Here is an 18697-nt window from a genome sequence, read left to right on the forward strand (position 1 = left end):
GCGGTGCGAGATCTTTGTAACACTTTCCCCAGCGGTGCGAGATCTTTGTAACACTTTCCCCAGCGGTGCGAGATCTTTGTAACACTTTCCGGTTTGTGATAATTTGTTGCCAATATTTTCAGCAGTCAGAGCTGCAAACTGTAACAATAAATAATATTACCTTAGCAATATAAGAATACATTGTAGCTGGTGAGTTACACTGACTCAAGGATTGATTGAAATGAAAAAAGGGTCCATTTAGTGAACCTGGAAGCAGAATCTTTGCTGATCGATCATGGTAGAACGAATCGATTGGCAGCTTAGGTAGTTTCAATAAAAGTAATCAAAGGCAGCATGTATTAAATCATAATAATAAAAGCTTTTTAGTATGGCAAATAAAATGTCAGAGTCCCCCTCTTGAAATAAACGGATTTGTGTAGGAGTAGCGATGTTTTTCAGGAGGGTCTCAGACACAGAATGATGAATACTAAGTACTTGGAGTTCATTCCTTTTGCTGCTTGGCGCGCTTGCTCACAACGCTGGGACACGGTCACTAACCATTAGGAAGAATTTATGAAGATTGCAATTGACAGCGCAGAAAAAAAAAAATATGGAGGAATCGCTAACAAAAAACAGGATAAGAAAATATTTGAAGACAAAACAATTAAATCGAGGAGACGAGAAATGAAGCAACCCCAAGAAGTGAATGCGCAGCGCTGTGCGAGACGAGCCACGTGCGTATAACTGAAGATGTAAGAGAGTGTGACTGTGATATGGCGAGGAAGACTAAAGACGACGAAGCAGCGATTTAGGATTAGCAATCATTGCCCACAAACAAGGCGATGGAGCAACAATAAAAGGGCTGAGCATTTATGACCCACCCACTCAGTCACCGACCCACCCACCCACTCAGTCACCCATCACACCACCCACTCAGTCACCCATCCACCCACCCACTCAGTCACCGACCTACCCACCCACTCAATCACCCATCCACCCACCCAGTCACCGACCCACCCACCCACTCAGTCACCGACCCACCCACCCACTTAGTCACCCATCCACCCACACACTCAGTCAACTGAGTCACCCACCTAGCTGTCAAGGGGGGGAAGCCCAACCCTGTCGCCCGCCCCTCAAAATTACATCCCGGGCAACGCCGGGTATATCAGCTAGTTTATCATAAAAAGAGTCGTTCACTTGTACATCACATTGTACGAGACCACAGATAACCCGGAGAATAATCCAGCAGAGAAACAGCCAGAAGAATCCATGACGTGTCCACGCGTCCTTCCAGAAGTGGCAAAAGCAACGGAAGCCACGAAGAACGGGAAGGCTCCCGGGGAAGATGGAACTACAGCGGAAATCTCGAAAGCAGCTGGGGAAGAAGTAGAGCAAATCCTTGCAGAACAGCTGCTTGAAGAACAGGAACGTTCCAGAACAATGGAGCAATACCAGTTATCCTCATCCACAGGAATGGAGACAACGACGACCCCAAGAACTACAGACCCATCAGTCTACTTTCCAACCACAAGATTTTTACCAAGATACTCGCTAAATCTGCGGCACCAGGCCCGGGACTTTGCCCAGGGTAGAGAACAAGCGGGATGGCGCAGTGGATATGGCACAATGGACCACATCCAAGCCGTACAAGAAGCGATTTCCGAAGTAATGAACACGCTCTCCCACTCGGTTTAGGATTCATAGATTACGATGAAGCATTTGACTTTGTCTACACCTCCGTGTCTCTAAATGCATTAAGGAAACACAGTGCTGAGGTTGTGTAAATTGATATTATCAGGAACATTTACGATAATGCCACGTCGACCATTAGATTACATGAAGATACGAGCGAGATAAGGATCGGTAAGGGAGTGCGGCAGGGAGACACCGTGTCACCAGGATCAGTAAGGGAGTGCGGAAGGGAGACACCGTGTCACCAGGATCGGTAAGGGAGTGCGGCAGGGAGACGCCGTGTCACCAGGATCAGTACGGGAGTGCGGCAGGGAGACACAGTGTCACCAGGATCGGTAAGGGAGTGCGGCAGGGAGACGCCGTGTCACCAAGATCAGTAAGGAAGTGGACAGGGAGACACCGTGTCACCAGGATCAGTACGGGAGTGCGGCAGGGAGACGCCGTGTCACCAGGATCAGTAAGGGAGTGCGGCAGGAGACGCCGTGTCACCAGGATCAGTAAGGGAGTTTGGCAGGGAGACACCATGTCACCAGGATCAGTAAGGGAGTGCGACAGGAGACGCCGTGTCACCAGGATCAGTAAGGGAGTGCGGCAGGGAGACACCGTGTCACCAGGATCGGTAAGGGAGTGCGGCAGGGAGACGCCGTGTCACCAAAGCTTTTCACATCAACACTGGAAAAATTGTTCAAAACATTGCGTTGGGAAGAAAAGGCCATCAAAATCAACGGTGTATTCGCCAGTCCCCTACGATTTGCAGATTACAGCTTATTTTTTTTACCCAAATCCAGAAGACCTCCAGCAACAAATGGGAGAACTTGCCGAAGCCAGTAAGAAAGTGGCCTCCATATTAATCTCAGCAAGAGCAAAGTGATGTTAAACAAATGTGTCATCTCTACAAAGTTCAAAATAAATGTAATAAAACTAGAAGTGGAAGACTATGTCGACCTTGGCCGGCGAGTAACAATGGGTGGGAACCTTCTGAATTAAATCAACAGGAGAATGAAGATGGGCTGGAGGCTCGTGGAAGAAACAGGACAATCTTTAAAGGAAACCTTCAACTGCGCCTAAAGAGGGAAGGCTTTCAACCAGTGTATTCTGCCCGCGCTCACGTATGTATGTGACACTTGGACCCTAAATGCGAAGACAATTCAGAAACTTAAGACATCTCAAAGAAGTATGGAGAGATGCATGCTGGGTATTACCCGACGTATGGAGAGATGCATGCTGGGCCTTACCCGAAGAGACAGAAAGAGGAACGAATGGGTTCGAAACTAAACAAAAGTCGGTGACTTCATCACAAGGGTGAAGAAATTAAAATGGCGACGGGCCAGTCATATCACAAGAAGAAATGACCATCGTTGGACAAAGACAAAACGATCAGTAGTAAGATGGATGAAATCAGAAAATGCGTTGGAGCAACATGGAGAAGAGGCTGTAACCGCAGTACCTGGGAGATCCCTGGGGAGGCTTCATCCAGCAGTGGGGAGACACGGGATGAAGATGATTGACACACACACACACACACACACACACACACAATACCGTAAATATGAGAAATGAGAAGTGAACGAGAGTATAGTGAATAAATGTGAGAAACTAAATATATTACAGTGAAATGTATTGATATAGTGTCTAAGAATAAAATCTAAACACTGGAATCCAAGTAACTAGAAAATACGTCAGCACATTTTTTTATCTTGTCGTTCTAGTGACCCGGTCAGTCTTAGAATTGTAGGATAGGAATCTATCCCTGCTTCCAAATTAGGAGCGGTTAGGCTCAAATGCCTGTGCATTCATGAATCGTTTTGTATTTATAATATGGGCACATTATCACCATCTGGTTTAAACAAATGCATGGACACAGGCATTCAGGATTAATAATCTGGAGGGACATTTCTTATTTGCCTCAATTACCAGTTTCGGTCTCTGAACTTTTCTCCATCTATGCAATGGATTGCATAAATTAACCCCATCATTGATAGGTCACATTAGCTCACCTGCTTGTAGGTCTGCATGTGGGGTGTATCACATATGTATTTATTTGTGTGTGGTTCAATTTAACATGTTGATTTAATTTTTATTCTTTTTTTAATTGCTCATTCCAACAATATATATTATAATATATTAAATGTTTTTTTATTGAATCAAGCATGGTCATATTGTGCGGATCCCTTTGTAGGTTGTATTCATACAAATGTTGCATTGTAGGCTTCTTACAATGTAATTAGTGTGGACTTGCAATGTTTCCTTCTGTGCTAGTTGATTGCTAAGCAATAGAATACACTGACTAGGCAACCGTGGGTAAACCCCCACCACGGACTATCCAAATCATTCACCCTGATGAAGTTACCCACGTGATGAAACGCGTTGGGACGTGGACAGGCGCCCACGTACCAGCTGATGTGCGGTTAGAGATTTTTGCGAGAGGCAGGATCTCGCTCAGCTCCAGACGCGGAACACCGCCGGATTACTTTTCCAGTGGGCATTTCAGACGGACTGTCCATCGTTGCCCGGATTGCCCTTGCGGTGTTCCTCCAGTAGATATCTGTCGTCCGGTCGGTGTACCGGTGCCGATCTACATCCCATCCACAGCGGGACGTCTGATGCAGCAGAGGATCATCTCCCCGACACGCAAGTATGCTACTTTTGTGAGTGCAGGCCCTCGTGCCTTTCTTTGTGTTATTAAGCTGTTTTAACAGAGTTACAGTAAGGAGCGCACACACACACACACACACACACACACACACACGAGAAGTGAATCAATAAAAAAAAATAGTGAATAAATGTGATGAACAATATCTGAATACTGGAACCCAAAGAACTAGAAATCCTGCCGGTAAATCGAATTCCCAATTCTTCCGTAAAGTTCACAGAAGGAGCCTAGACAATTCTTCTACTTATAAGTTAAAAAGAATGGAATCAACGTCAGCGCATTTCATTCACATATCTCCGCTATTTTATCTAGTTTGGGTCCCTCCTCTCCCGCCCGAGCTGCGCTCTCTCACCGTGTTCAGACGTCTCTTTTCTCCGCGGCCGCTCTCGCTGCGCTGATACCACAGAGTCAGTCTCGGTCTCATTGTCGAGGTTCTCCTGGCTGCCCCGAGTGTTTGGGCTGCACGGAAAGAGAGGTCAGAGGGGGAGATCAGCTACATATATACCCGTGTACCTGTGTGTTCATACCGGCACATACATTACTCACTGAAATACCTGTATACCTGTGTGTACATAGAGGCACATGCATAACTCTCAGCAATACCTATATACCAGTGTGTGTATAAATACAAGCACATACATTACTCACTGCAATACCTATATACCCGAGTGTGTACATAAAAGCACATATATAACTCACTGCAATACCTATATACCAGTGTGTGTATAAATACAAGCACATACATTACTCACTGCAATACCTATATACCCGAGTGTGTACATAAAAGCACATATATAACTCACTGCAATACCTATATACCAGTGTGTGTATAAATACAAGCACATACATTACTCACTGCAATACCTATATACCCGAGTGTGTACATAAAAGCACATATATAACTCACTGCAATACCTATATACCAGTGTGTGTATATACACATTAGTCACTGCAATACCTATAAACCAGTGTGTGTATATACACATTACTCACTGCAATACCTGTATACCTGTGTGTGTATATACAGGCACATACATAACTCACTGCAATAAATGTATACTGGTGTGTGTATATAAATACAGGCACACGCATTACTCACTGCAATACCTGTATGTGTATATAAATACAGGCACATACATGCATATAGTTATTTATTGGTATAATATTGTACTACGGATGCATACATGGATATACATATATAGATATACAGATTTGTACACACACAGATAACCAATGAGTGGGGGGAAGAGAGAGAGGGGGGGGGTGGGGGGAAGAGAGAGAGGGGGGGGGGGGAAAGAGAGAGAGGGGGGGGGAGAGGGGGAAAGAGAGAGAGAGGGGGGGGAGAGGGGAAAGAGAGAGAGAGGGGGGGGGAGAGGGGGAGAGAGAGAGAGGGGGGGAGAGGATAGAGAGAGAGAGAGGGGGGGGAGGGGGAGAGACAGAGAGAGACGGGGAAGGGAGAGAGAGACAGAGAGAGACGGGGAAGAGAGAGAGAGACGGGGAAGAGAGAGATAGAGAGAGACGGGGAGAGAGAGATAGAGAGAGACAGGGGAGAGAGAGATAGAGAGAGACAGGGAAGAGAGAGAGAGAGAGAGAGAGAGAGAGAGACGGGGAAGCGAGAGAGAGAGAGTAACACAGAGGAAATCAGAAGTAAAGGTAGGTCTCAGTTGTAGGTCTGGTATGCATGTCCTTCTTAGGTTCTTAAACGAGCTTTAGCACCGAGTTCCTTCGTGAGCGTGTTACAAAAAATGTGAAAAAATAAAGATCTGACAATATGACACTTACTGAAAAGAGGGGGGCCGCGAGTCTCCGATCCCCCCAGTCCTCTCAACTGGGAGAGGCAAATCGGACTGGTTATCAGCACAAACTGAGCCTGCATCCGACTGCGACCCTTCAGCAGATACGAGCTATCGGGAGGAGATAGGGCGAGGTTAGATAGGAGAGAGGCAGAAACCACAACACATCCATCAGTATCCACTGTGACACAACAGTGCTCACCGTGTGTGTGTGTGACCCAACAGCGCTCACCGTGTGTGTGACCCAACAGCGCTCACCGTGTGTGTGAGTGGCCCAACAGCGCTCACCGTGTGTGTGAGTGGCCCAACAGCGCTCACCGTGTGTGAGTGGCCCAACAGCGCTCACCGTGTGTGTGACCCAACAGTGCTCACCGTGTGTGTGTGACCCAACAGCGCTCACCGTGTGTGTGAGTGCCCAACAGCGCTCACCGTGTGTGTGAGTGGCCCAACAGCGCTCACCGTGTGTGTGTGTGAGTGGCCCAACAGCGCTCACCGTGTGTGTGAGTGGCCCAACAGCGCTCACCGTGTGTGTGAGTGGCCCAACAGCGCTCACCGTGTGTGTGAGTGGCCCAACAGCGCTCACCGTGTGTGTGTGACACAACAGCGCTTACCGTGTGTGTGACCCAACAGTGCTCACCGTGTGTGTGTGACACAACAGCGCTTACCGTGTGTGTGACCCAACAGTGCTCACCGTGTGTGTGTGACGCAACAGCGCTCACTGTCACTCTATATATTTAAAAAAAAAACAAAAAAAACACTGATTGGACCCGGGTTGCACGGCTAATTACTGGGCTGTATCAAACCTTCCTTTCCTAGGGAAGGTTATTGAAAAAGTAGTTGCCACCCAACTGGAAAGCCGTATATCACCCCATGATATGTATGACCCCTTCCAGTCAGGGTTCAGAAGACGGCACAGTAGTGTAACAGCTCTGGTTCGGGGGCTAAATGATCTCCTGGTGGCGAGAGACAGAGGCGAGTGTTCGATCCTAGCACTCCTTGACCTCTCTGCAGCATTTGATACTGTTGACCATGGGATCTTAATGGAGCGCCTGAAGGATCTCTGTGGACTGGGTGGCACAGTTCTCAGCTGGTACCGATCCTCTCTCACTGGCAGGTCACAGAGAGTATCTTCAGGAGTGTCCTCCTCTGCACCCGTGCCCGTCATGTGGAGTGCCGCAGGGTTCTGTCCTATCTCCCATGTTGTTTGCAGTGTACATGTGGCCACTGGGTGACATCAGACGACATGTCCTGGGATATCCCTGCTATGCAGATGACACTCAACTCTACTTGTCCTTTGCACCAGGCACTAATGACCAATTATCAACCATCAGTAGATGTTTATCTGAGCTCCTTGAGTGGATGAGGGCCTGTTGGTTGAGGTTAAATCCTGATAAGACAGGAGTGCTCATGGTGGAGGCTCATCGTCGGAAGACAACAAGACTGAAGCAACGACAACACACTGGCCTTAAACTTGGGGGCTCCCATCTGCTAAACTCTGTCCGTGTGCGGAATCTCGGTGTTGTCCTTGACTGTGACTTGACCCTTAAACATCCGGTGTCAGCCGTGGTCAAATCTTCATTATTCCACCTAAAGAACATAGCCAGGATTAAGCACTTAATCCCCCCCACCCCCATCGAGAATGTTACTACGTTGTCCATGCCTTTGTGTCCTCACGCCTGAACGCTCTCTACCTGGGTCTTCCGGAAAAAGAGCAGCGCCGCCTGCAGCTGGTGCAGAGATCCAGCAGCTTCCAGTACCTATTTTGTTCTTGTTCTTTCTGGGTAACTAACCAGACCCGTTCATGCCACACCACCTGTTCTCCGATGTCTGCACTGGCTGCCTGATTGTCTTGTTACATTCATAGGATACATTCCCAGGGTCTCAGTTATCTGAGAGCTTCTAGTTCCCTGCACTCCCATTCTCTCACTCCCATCTGCAGGTGAACGACTCCTAACAGTTCCCAGAATCCCCGTGACTTCCTCTGGCGCCCGAGCTCTTAGCCACGCTGCTCCCACTCTCTGGAACAGTCTGCCTCGTACAGCCCGAGAGACCCCCGCTCTGGGAATAAGAGGCTCAGGACCTATCTGTTTACCCGGGAATTTAATGAATGAACCACAACCTATCCGGCATTTAATGGCTACAGCACCGTCCCACCCTGTATTGTATCTTTCCTTGTTTGGTCTTGTTTATAACTTTAAATGTTTTCTTCTTCCCTTTTTGCAACAGTGAAGCTTCGAGTCCAATTGGGAGAATAGCGCTATATAAAGTTACCATCATCATCATCTCGCTCAGGATTGATGTCAAACAATTTGCTGCCACCATGTGGTGAAACTCTGTACTGTGCCCGTGGGTGTCCCCATGAGAACGCAGCGCACCACAGCGCCTTGACAAGAGACACTACTGTATAGGGAATCATAATACAATAACAGAAAACCGGGCACAAGGAGATCCCAAACCCAGAGAGCTGACAATCTAAGTGGGAGTGGGTATCATTACACAGCACGGTTATTATTAGAGTTGGGACGCAGAAACGGCGGCCACGAGGACAGTAACGTTTGTGCCTCGGAAGGATTAACACTGGAGGGGCTTTTGAGTGGGACCCCCAGCTTCCTGTTCTATGGGCTGCGGTATCTGCCGCCGCACCGGAACCGAGGAGAGTAAGTCTGGATCCACGTGTACGGTCACCACACACAGGATGTGGCTCGCAGCCGTGGCTGGTAAGTGGTCTCAGGACGGCTGCTGACTCCTCCAGATCATACCCTGTTCACCTGACCTCATTGACCAAATATTTTGGCACGGAGGACGTCTGGCCTGTAAACAATGGGGCTGCTTCCCCCCCCCCCCCTGTCCCTGTTGTGAGGCCTCCTGAGAGAGGGGGTCAGGTGGGGGAACTGCAGATAAACCAAATTACCCCAAGTGACCTGCGAGGTGACAGGAGGGAGGAGGCAGAGCTGGGGCTAACAGGAGCACCGCGTGCATCAACGCACTGCACTGGGGGGGAGGAGGGGAGGGGGAGCGGAGGGGGAGCGGAGGGGGAGAAGAGGGGGAGCGGAGGAGGAGAAGAGGGGAGCGGAGGAGGAGAAGAGGGGGAGCGGAGGAGGAGAAGAGGGGGAGCGGAGGGGGAGAAGAGGGGGAGCGGAGGGGGAGAAGAGGGGGAGCGGAGGGGGAGAAGAGGGGGAGCGGAGGAGGAGAAGAGGGGGAGCGGAGAGAAGAGGGGGAGCGGAGAAGGAGAAGAGGGGGAGCGGAGAAGGAGAAGAGAAGGAGCGGAGAATGAGAAGAGGGGAGCGGAGGAGCAGCGGAGGATGAGAAGAGGGGGAGCGGAGGATGAGAAGAGGGGGAGCGGAGGAGAAGAGGGGGAGCGGAGGAGGAGAAGAGGAGGAGAAGAGGGGGAGCGGAGGAGGAGAAGAGGGGCGGAGGAGGAGAAGAGGGGCGGAGGAGGAGAAGAGGGGGAGCGGAGGAGAAGAGGGGGAGCGGAGGAGGAGAAGAGGGGGAGCGGAGGAGGAGAAGAGGGGGAGCGGAGGAGGAGAAGAGGGGGAGCGGAGGAGGAGAAGAGGGGGAGCGGAGGAGGAGAAGAGTAGGAGAAGAGGGGGGAGCGGAGGAGGAGAAGAGGGGGAGCGGAGGAGGAGAAGAGGGGGAGCGGAGGAGGAGAAGAGGGGAGCGGAGGAGGAGAAGAGGGGGAGCGGAGGAGAAGAGGGGGAGTGGAGGAGAAGAGGGGGAGCGGAGGAGAAGAGGGGGAGCGGAGGAGAAGAGGGGGAGCGGAGAATGAGAAGAGGGGGAGCGGAGGAGCAGCGGAGGATGAGAAGAGGGGGAGCGGAGGAGGAGAAGAGGGGGAGCGGAGGAGGAAAAGAGGGGGAGCGGAGGAGAAGAGGGGGAGGGGAGCGGAGGAGAAGAGGGGGAGGGGAGGAGGAGAAGAGGGGGAGCGGAGCAGGAGAAGAGGGGGAGCGGAGGAGGAGAAGAGGGGGAGCGGAGGAGAAGAGGGGGAGCGGAAGGGGAGAGAGGAGGAGGAGCGGAGGAGAAGAGGGGGAGCGGAAGGGGAGAGAGGAGGAGGAGCAGAGGAGAAGAGGGGGAATGGAAGGGAGAGGGAGGAGAGCAGGGGGAGCGGAGGAGGAATGGAAGATGAGAGGAGGAGAGCAGGGGGAGCGGAGGAGGAACGGAAGGGAGAGGGAGAGGGGGAGCGGAGGAGGAGGAGAGGGGGAAGGGGAGAGAAGGGGGAGGGGAAGTGAAGAGGAGCGGGAGAGAAGGGGGTGGGGAAGGGAAGTGGAGGGGAGAGGAGGAGCACAGAGGAGGGGAGCAGATCAAGAGCCTTAATCTGGAAAACAATCAGACCCCCTGCGGCCTGTGCGAGTGAGCAGGGGGGGGGCTGCAAAGATGGCAGGAGAGGGGGAGTAGGGGGCCTTACAAGTATTTTAACCCTTTTGCTGCCTGAGGTGCCAGCTACATACTGCAGGAAGAGCTGAACAGGAAGAGCTGAACCCCATAATACAGCGCCGCCCGCGCCTGGGCGCCATCGGCGCGGTTTATTAGCATTACTGATGGAATGTGCTCCTGATTCCAACCACAGATGTCCGTGGTCTCCCACGGCCTCCGATTTCACGTCCCAGCATTATCGAGCTGTCACGTAGCGAACGCATTGTGTGCAGGATATGACAAGGGGATTCGGATCTCACTGTATGTGCGCATTTTCCTGTTCGGTCAGACGTCCCAACGCAACCCCGGCATACACTCTCGGCTTAAGCAGCCACCGCGTTTTCCTCGCTGTACCCCGCTCCGGAGGAACTCACCCAGCACACGACTCTTCCGTTAAAACACGGGAGCTTGGCATTGTCGTCAGAAATCTCTTCTTTCACCACCCTGAAAGAGAGGGAGAACGTTACTATACAACGAAGACTGGGTCCCACCGACACAAACAGCAGGGATATCGGAGCCGTCCACAACCAGCCCCGGGAAACGGTTCCAGAACCAGCCCCGGGAAACGGTTCCAGAACCAGCCCCGGGAAACGGTTCCAGAACCAGCCCCGGGAAACGGTTCCAGAACCAGCCCCGGGAAACGGTTCCAGAACCAGCCCCGGGAAACGGTTCCAGAACCAGCCCCGGGAAACGGTTCCAGAACCAGCCCCGGGAAACGGTTCCAGAACCAGCCCAGGGGAACGGTTCCAGAACCAGCCCTGGGAAACGGTTCCAGAACCAGCCCTGGGAAACGGTGCCAGAACCAGCCCCGGGAAACGGTTCCAGACAAGTACAGGGAGTATGTCAAGGGAAGTATTGGGGTTATATCGCGGGGAGAGTCCTGTGTCACAGACCTGTCACCCTCACAGTCACAACACTTTACACATTAGGCCGATTTCACAGTGGCAGGGTGTGACCTGGTCGTGTAACGCACACAATGCTGCGCTGTGGGTGTCCCCAGAACAGCTGCCGGCACAGCAGGGGGGGCACCACATTCGCACAAACACAAACTCTCTGCTTTTGGGGGAATGCAAGTTCCCAGACAGAGCGGCCGCCTCCAGTGCAGGCGAAGAGCGGGGCCATAAATCCTGTTTGGATAAGGGAGCAGTGAAAACGGATTATTGACAGAGCGCTAATTGTGAGTGGAGCTCTGCACAGGGAATATTACTCAGGGCAATAACGGCTGGCACAGCTGTGGAAACCTACGTGACAGTACAGGGGACTGCGCGCAGTGTAATGCGCCAAGCAGGATACCGCCGGCGACCAAAGAACTTGGGAAAGCAACACTGGGGGGGAGCGTGCTGAGGGGGAGAGAGGGAGCGTGCAGAGGGGGGAGAGAGGGAGCGTGCAGAGGGGGGAGCGTGCAGAGGGGGAGGGTGGGGGAGAGAGGGAGCGTGCAGAAGGGGAGAGGGAGCGTGCAGAAGGGGAGAGGGAGCGTGCAGAGGGGGAGGGAGCGTGCAGAGCGGGGAGAGGGGGAGCGTGCAGAGCGGGGAGAGGGGGAGCGTGCAGAAGGGGGAGAGGGGGAGCGTGCAGAGGGGGGAGAGGGGGAGCGTGCAGAGGGGGGAGAGGGGGAGCGTGCAGAGGGGGGAGAGGGGGAGCGTGCAGGGGGGAGAGGGGGAGCGTGCAGCGGACAGGGAGAGGGGGAGCGTGCAGCGGACGGAGAGGGGGAGCGTGCAGAGGGGGGAGAGGGGGAGCGTGCAGAGGGGAGCGTGCAGAGGGGGAGAGGGGGAGCGTGCAGAGGGGGAGAGGAGGAGCGTGCAGAGGGAAGCGTGCAGAAGGGGAGAGGGAAGCGTGGAGAGGGGGGAGAGGGAAGCGTGGAGAGGGGGGAGAGGGTGAGCGTGCAGAGGGGGGAGAGGGTGAGCGTGCAGAGGGGGGAGAGGGTGAGCGTGCAGAGGGGGGAGAGGGTGAGCGTGCAGAGGGGGGAGAGGGTGAGCGTGCAGAGGGGGGAGAGCGTGAGCGGGCAGAGGAGGGAGAGGGGGAGCGTGCAGAGGGGGGAGAGTGGGAGCGTGCAGAGGGGGAGAGGGGGAGCGTGCAGAGGGGGGAGAGGGGGAGCGTGCAGAGGGGGGAGAGGGGGAGCGTGCAGAGGGGGGAGAGGGGGAGCGTGCAGAGGGGGAAGCGTGCAGAGGGGGGAGAGGGAAGCGTGCAGAGGGGGGAGAGGGTGAGCGTGCAGAGGGGGGAGAGGGTGAGCGTGCAGAGGGGGGAGAGGGTGAGCGTGCAGAGGGGGGAGAGGGTGAGCGTGCAGAGGGGGGAGAGGGTGAGCGTGCAGAGGGGGGAGAGGGGGAGCGTGCAGAGGGGGGAGAGGGGGAGCGTGCAGAGGGGGGAGAGGGGGAGCGTGCAGAGGGGGGAGAGGGGGAGCGTGCAGAGGGGGGAGAGGGGGAGCATGCAGAGGGGGGAGTGTGCAGAGGGGGAGCGTGCAGAGGGGGAGCTTGCACAGGGGGAGAGGGGAAGCTTGCAGAGAGGGAGCGCGTGCTGTGTGGGTGGACTAAATTGATTGCGAGAGGATGGGATAAGGGGAAACATTTCAACAACAAAACTTTTGGGGGAGATACAGAAGCACCCAGAGCACCCGTGGATGCAGCCAGAATGTGTGTGGTAGGGCTGTGGGTAACAGGAGCTCCAGAACGTGCAGCCCTCATGCTGCTGTGAGGAGATTTTACACCCAGGCAGTGTCCTCACCAACCATACGGTCAGGTCAGAGCACACAGCAGGAGACTGATCTCCTCTGCCAGGCGGCACAGTGCTGGTGTCACCGTGTATCCGGTCCCACTGCGAGAAGGAATAACAGCGCGGCGGCTGCAGCTGGGAGGGTGCTGTGCCGCTCCCACACTAAGCCCATTGCTTACACTGGCCATTCCTAAAATAGACTGTATTTCCAGCTGTGCTGCATTGTGTCTCCTGCAGGAGTAACGTTACTGTGCCAGGTACCTGCCCGCTCAGTGCTGGGGGTGATGGACTAGGGCAGGGGTGCTCAACTCCCCCAACAAGTCAGCTTTTCAGGATAGCACAGGTGGCTCAGTCGAAAACTGAGCCTCTGATTGAGCCACCTGTGCTGAAGCAGGGAAAAGAATGGGGTGAGTGGCCCCCCAAATGACGAGTGCTGCAGAGTTAGTTGTCCAAAGATATAATGTCATATATCATACATTGGGTATTGCTGGAACATCCCGGTGTGAAACGGAGCTGTAATACATGTTACGAAACCAAGTATAGCAACTTGCACCCCTATGATAGGAGATAGCCTAGCAGAATCAAGTGGAGAGGGGTCAACTGAAGCAGGGACTGATGGAGCCACCTGTGCTGAAGCAGGGACTGATGGAGCCACCAGTGCTGAAGCAGGGACTGATTGAGCCACCAGTGCTGAAGCAGGGAATGATTGAGCCACCTGTGCTGAAGCCGAGATATCCTGAAAACCTGACCTGTTTGGGGGGGGGGGGCTTGAGGACTTGGGTTGAGCCCCCCTGGTCCTGGGGTTTTCCCCTGGGTGTATAAAGTCTTATTAATCTCTATGCACCACTTACTGCTGCCACCCTGTGCCTCGGTATTACATGGCACACAGCATATAAAGGGGCAGTGCCACAAAGCAGGGAGACATTTTGCAAACAACCTCTTATTCTGATAATTGCCGGTAACGTAAATATCTTACCTATTTGCAGCCTGCCAAAAATGAAATTCCTTTAGGTTTCCCTTCTCGTCCGATCCACTGAATTCAAGCATATCAGCACCGGCTTTCTAATTACTTTACGAAGAATGCTCCTGTGTCACACAATCAACATGGCTCACCTGGCAAGGGTCACATTGCTGGACTGTGGACGTTAGATTTTCTCCTTGACAAGTTTTCAAGGTTTAGAAGTATTTGGTGACACCCAGAATTAATACATAATGCAGCATATGTATTTCCCTGGTAGTGTATAAAGATACTCGGTATCATCATGGTGCTCCAGGGGAAGTCAAGCCTCGTTTCTCTCCTGCTCTGGCTCCCGGGAATGTCTCGCCTCAGCCCGGTTGAGACTCCCGTTCCCGGGAAGGTCTCGCCTCGTGCCCCTCTCACGTTCTAGCTCCCGGGAAGGTCTCGGCCCGCGCCCCTCTCACGCTCTAGCCTCGTCTCTCACACTCCGGCTCACGAGATGGTCTCACCTCGTCTCTCTCACTCTCTGGCTCCCGGGAAGATCTCGCCTCGGGCTATGTGACTCTCCCGCTCTGGCTCCTGGGAAGGTGTCACCCAGCCCGTGTGTCTCGTGCTCTGGCTCCCGGGAAGGTCTCACCCGGCCCTTGTGCCTCTCCCACTCAGGCTCCCGGGAAGGTCTCGCCCCGGCCAGTGTGACTCTCCCCGCTCCCGGGAAGGTCTCACCTAAGCCCGTGACTCTCCCCCGCTCCCGGGAAGGTCTCCCCTCAGCCCGCGTGACTCTCCCCGCTCCCGGGAAGGTCTCGCCTAAGCCCGTGACTCTCCCCGCTCCTGGAAAGGTCTCCGTGTGACTCTCCTCGCTCCCGGGAAGGTCTCACCTCAGCCCGTGTGCCTCTCCCTGCTCCCGGGAAGGTCTCCACTAAGCCCGTGTGACTCTCCCTGCTCCCGGGAAAGTCTCACCTCAGCCCGTGTGCCTCTCCCTGCTCCCGGGAAGGTCTCCACTAAGCCCATGTGACTATCCACCCTCCCGGGAAGGTCTCCACTAAGCCCGTGTGCCTCTCCCTGCTCCCGGGAAGGTCTCACCTCAGCCCGTGTGCCTTTCCCTGCTCCTGGGAAGGTCTCACCTCAGCCGTGTGACACTCCCCGATCCTGGGAAGGTCTCACCTCAGCCCGTGTGACTCTCCCCGCTCCTGGGAAGGTCTCACCTCAGCCCGTGTGACACTCCCCGCTCCTGGGAAGGTCTCACCTCAGCCCGTGTGACTCTCCCCGCTCCCGGGAAGGTCTCACCTCAGCCCGTGTGACTCTCCCCGCTCCCGGGAAGGTCTCACCTCGGGCCACGTGCCTCTCCCTGCTCCCGGGAAGGTCTCCACTAAGCCCACGTGCCCCTCCCTGCTCCCGGGAAGGTCTCCACTAAGCCCATGTGACTCTCCCTGCTCCCGGGAAGGTCTCACCTCAGCCCGTGTGACTCCCCGATCCCGGGAAGGTCTCACCTCAGACCGTGTGCCTCTCCCTGCTCCCGGGAAGGTCTCCACTAAGCCCGTGTGACTCTCCCCGCTCCCGGGAAGGTCTCACCTCAGCCCGTGTGACACTCCCCGCTCCCGGGAAGGTCTCACCGGGCCACGTGACTCTCCCCGCTCTGGCTCCTGGGATGCTCGCACCCTGGCCGTGTGTCTCATGCTCTGGCTCCTCTGCTGGATTTACCCCCAGCCAGGCAGAGAGACGCAGCTTCATATCCCCAAATCACTCAGTAATAACCTCTCACAGAGCATGCCTTGTTCCCAGGTGTGAACCAGAGCCCTCAGTACACACACAAAACGGGCCCTACCCAGGATTCCTCAGCAGCAGACAGGAAGTGGGCAAAGTGATGGAGGTCTAGCAGTGGTTGGAAGACAAACCATCAGACAGGGGTTTCCGTCTGGCCGGCTGCAGATCTCATGTCCAAAGCACTGTCCTTTTGGCTCTGGTACTGTATACTGTCTACATCACCTCTCCACTGAACCTAGACACACAGAGGATGGTAGGATGCGCACAGCCTGTGCAGGGGCACGCCGACACCTTCGCCTAAACGTCTCTGAAATCTCTATTTTCATTCATTTCACCGCTCGGACCTCTCAGATACGCAAGGGCTTCCTAACCTACTTCTTTCTGCAGAAGGAACCGGCTTGTAATTTTTGGGAACGGCTGCCTGGCTTTGAATCTGGGCGTATAACCGCGTATAATAGCTGTAAGGATGTGGAACACACACACACTATGCATTCCTGGGTTTCTCCCAACACATTTGAAGGGATATCGTACCTCCGGCCTGGAAACATGGAGCAGATGAGGTTAACCCCAGAACAGGCCGGACTGTATAATTAAACATGTGAAAAAATTATAATGAATTCAAAGTGAAGCCTCTGTATTGTGTGACCGTCTCTCCACATACTCCTTATAAACACGTGCTGAACAACCAGGGTAAAACCATGGCAGAGACACAAACGCTAAATGCCTCTAATTGTCCCTTTAAAACAGGGGCGGTTAACTCCAGTCCTCAAGGGCTACTAACAGGTCAGGTTTTAAGGACATCCCTGCTTCAGCACAGCTGACTCAGTGTCTCAGTCGAAGACAGCCACTTCAGCACAGGTAGCTTAATCAGTGTCTCAGTTATCAACAGCCACTGATTGAGCCACCTGTGCTGAAGCAGGGATATCCTTAAAACCTAACCTGTTGGGGGCCCTTGAGGGCTGGTGTTGGCCAGCCCTGATTTAAAGACACAATGTAGAGCCCATAACCTGCTAAACACAAGCTCCCCCACTATGAAAAGCACAATACGAAAAGCACATCATTACCCCCCATACACAGAGTAATCAATGTCAGCCACGCTCACAGCTGCTCCTCTAAGGGCTGCCAAACTCTCCCCCTCCCCCCAGTGACCAGGAGGGGGGGTGGCTATCAATACTGAAGTGTCACTCAGCCCCGTCTCTCCGTCCCCTGGGATGAAGCAGCTGTCAGTGGAGCGGATTATCCGGGGTATCGGGCCGCCGGTGGCGGTGTCCGTGGGCTCATGCCGTGCTGAAGTGGGGATAAGACGCAGCGGGCAGGAATAGATGGGCTTCCGCCCTTTAATTAGACTCGGCCTAGCGCTGTTTGTTATTGAGAGATACTCTATCAATATATACTGCCGCATGTTTGGGGGGAGACAGGAGATTCTCCCACTGTTGCAGGACATGTCTGCCCCTCGCTGATGCCCACACATGGAAAAGGGTGGGGGGTGCAGATCCCAGTGGGGGCACAGTGAGGAAAGGAGATCACGGCAGAGGGGGCTGAGAAACTGCACATATAAAGCCATGTCATTTTGTCCCTGGGGCTCCAATAGAGGCTGCGGTGCACGGAGATTCATTAACACTGCCCTCTGGCTCCAGCTCTGATGCAAATAACCCTGCTCCGCCCCCCGCGGCAGGAGAGAAGGCATGGAAGGATCCGGGTGAAATCTCAATGTCCTGCCGCCTATGTCCAAACAGCTTCCGTGCGTTTAAAGCAGCAATACTGAAAAAGTTGTATTTTTTATTACAGGATTGAAGCAGAGGGGGATCTGAACCCCGTTAATTTCAGCTCCGGGGAGCCCCTGCTTCCAGGGATACTAACCTCTGAAGTGGTGTCGGTGTCTCTTGCAGATATACTGTGCTCCCTAATCTAATGGCGGTGTTAAAACGTCCAGCGTCGCGCGGGCCAATAGGAAGCCGCGACGTCATCCGGTGCTCCTTCCTATTGGCTCGTGTGACCTGGACCTTCAAACTCTGCAGAGCTACCGGCACCTACTTATGGAGGTTAGGATCTCCGGATGCAGGGGGTCTCGGAGCTGAAATGCATGGGGTTCAGCGTGTGAGACCCTCTGCTTCAATCATGTATTAATACACACACATTTATTATGTGTATGTGTATACACACACACACACACACACACACACGTCGGCCTGTGACGTGCTCACTGACACACAGATATTAGTGCTACACCAGCACTGCCCTCCCCACTCCGTGTGACGAGAGAATGATCCCGTGTACATTTCCCAGCTCGGATCCCCGGCGCGTTCTACGTCTCAGTCTCCCGATGGACACTGACCCAGAACTGCAGCACAATGTTATAGGCGTGCAGCCCGGCTGCTCATACAGAGACGGAGGAGCTGGAACCCTTTATCCCGAGCTACACACAGAGGAAACATTCCCGCTGAGCTCAGGGGCCTGTCTTGTGCATGAAGTGGCGATTGAAATGAGTGTTATTTATAGGTTGCTATATAGCTCCATTCCCCCCTGGATCCCAGAGAGAGATTGGTGGAAAGCTGCCCGGCTCACGCGCTCCTCTCCTGCCAACACAAATCAGACCGAAAAATGCGCTTGTTAAGCAAAATAACCGAACCCACGAAAAGTGTTTATCTCTGCGGGAGAGCTGGGCTGCGCCTGCAGCACCTGGCTTACGAGTGCGTGAGGCCCGGTGCGGACCCTCTGCTAACGAAGGGGGAGGGAGCAGGGGGCCCC

At 53.8% G+C, this 18697-nt stretch overlaps 1 protein-coding gene across 3 annotated transcripts in view; it reads right to left on the reverse strand.

The window, feature by feature from the left end:
• Positions 1-18697, reverse strand: part of DVL3 (dishevelled segment polarity protein 3) — a 74933-nt gene that overhangs the window by 32109 nt on the left and 24127 nt on the right. For all 3 annotated transcript variants that reach the window (XM_075570876.1, XM_075570875.1, XM_075570877.1), the window contains exons 2-4: positions 10902-10971; positions 6110-6231; positions 4680-4786 (exon numbers count right to left, since the gene is read on the reverse strand). In XM_075570876.1, coding sequence (XP_075426991.1) covers positions 4680-4786; positions 6110-6231; positions 10902-10971 — 299 coding nt within the window. The remainder of the gene's footprint in view (positions 1-4679; positions 4787-6109; positions 6232-10901; positions 10972-18697) is intronic.

The sequence above is a fragment of the Ascaphus truei genome, chromosome 14 (genome assembly GCF_040206685.1).
Source record: "Ascaphus truei isolate aAscTru1 chromosome 14, aAscTru1.hap1, whole genome shotgun sequence".
Lineage (NCBI taxonomy): Eukaryota > Metazoa > Chordata > Amphibia > Anura > Ascaphidae > Ascaphus > Ascaphus truei.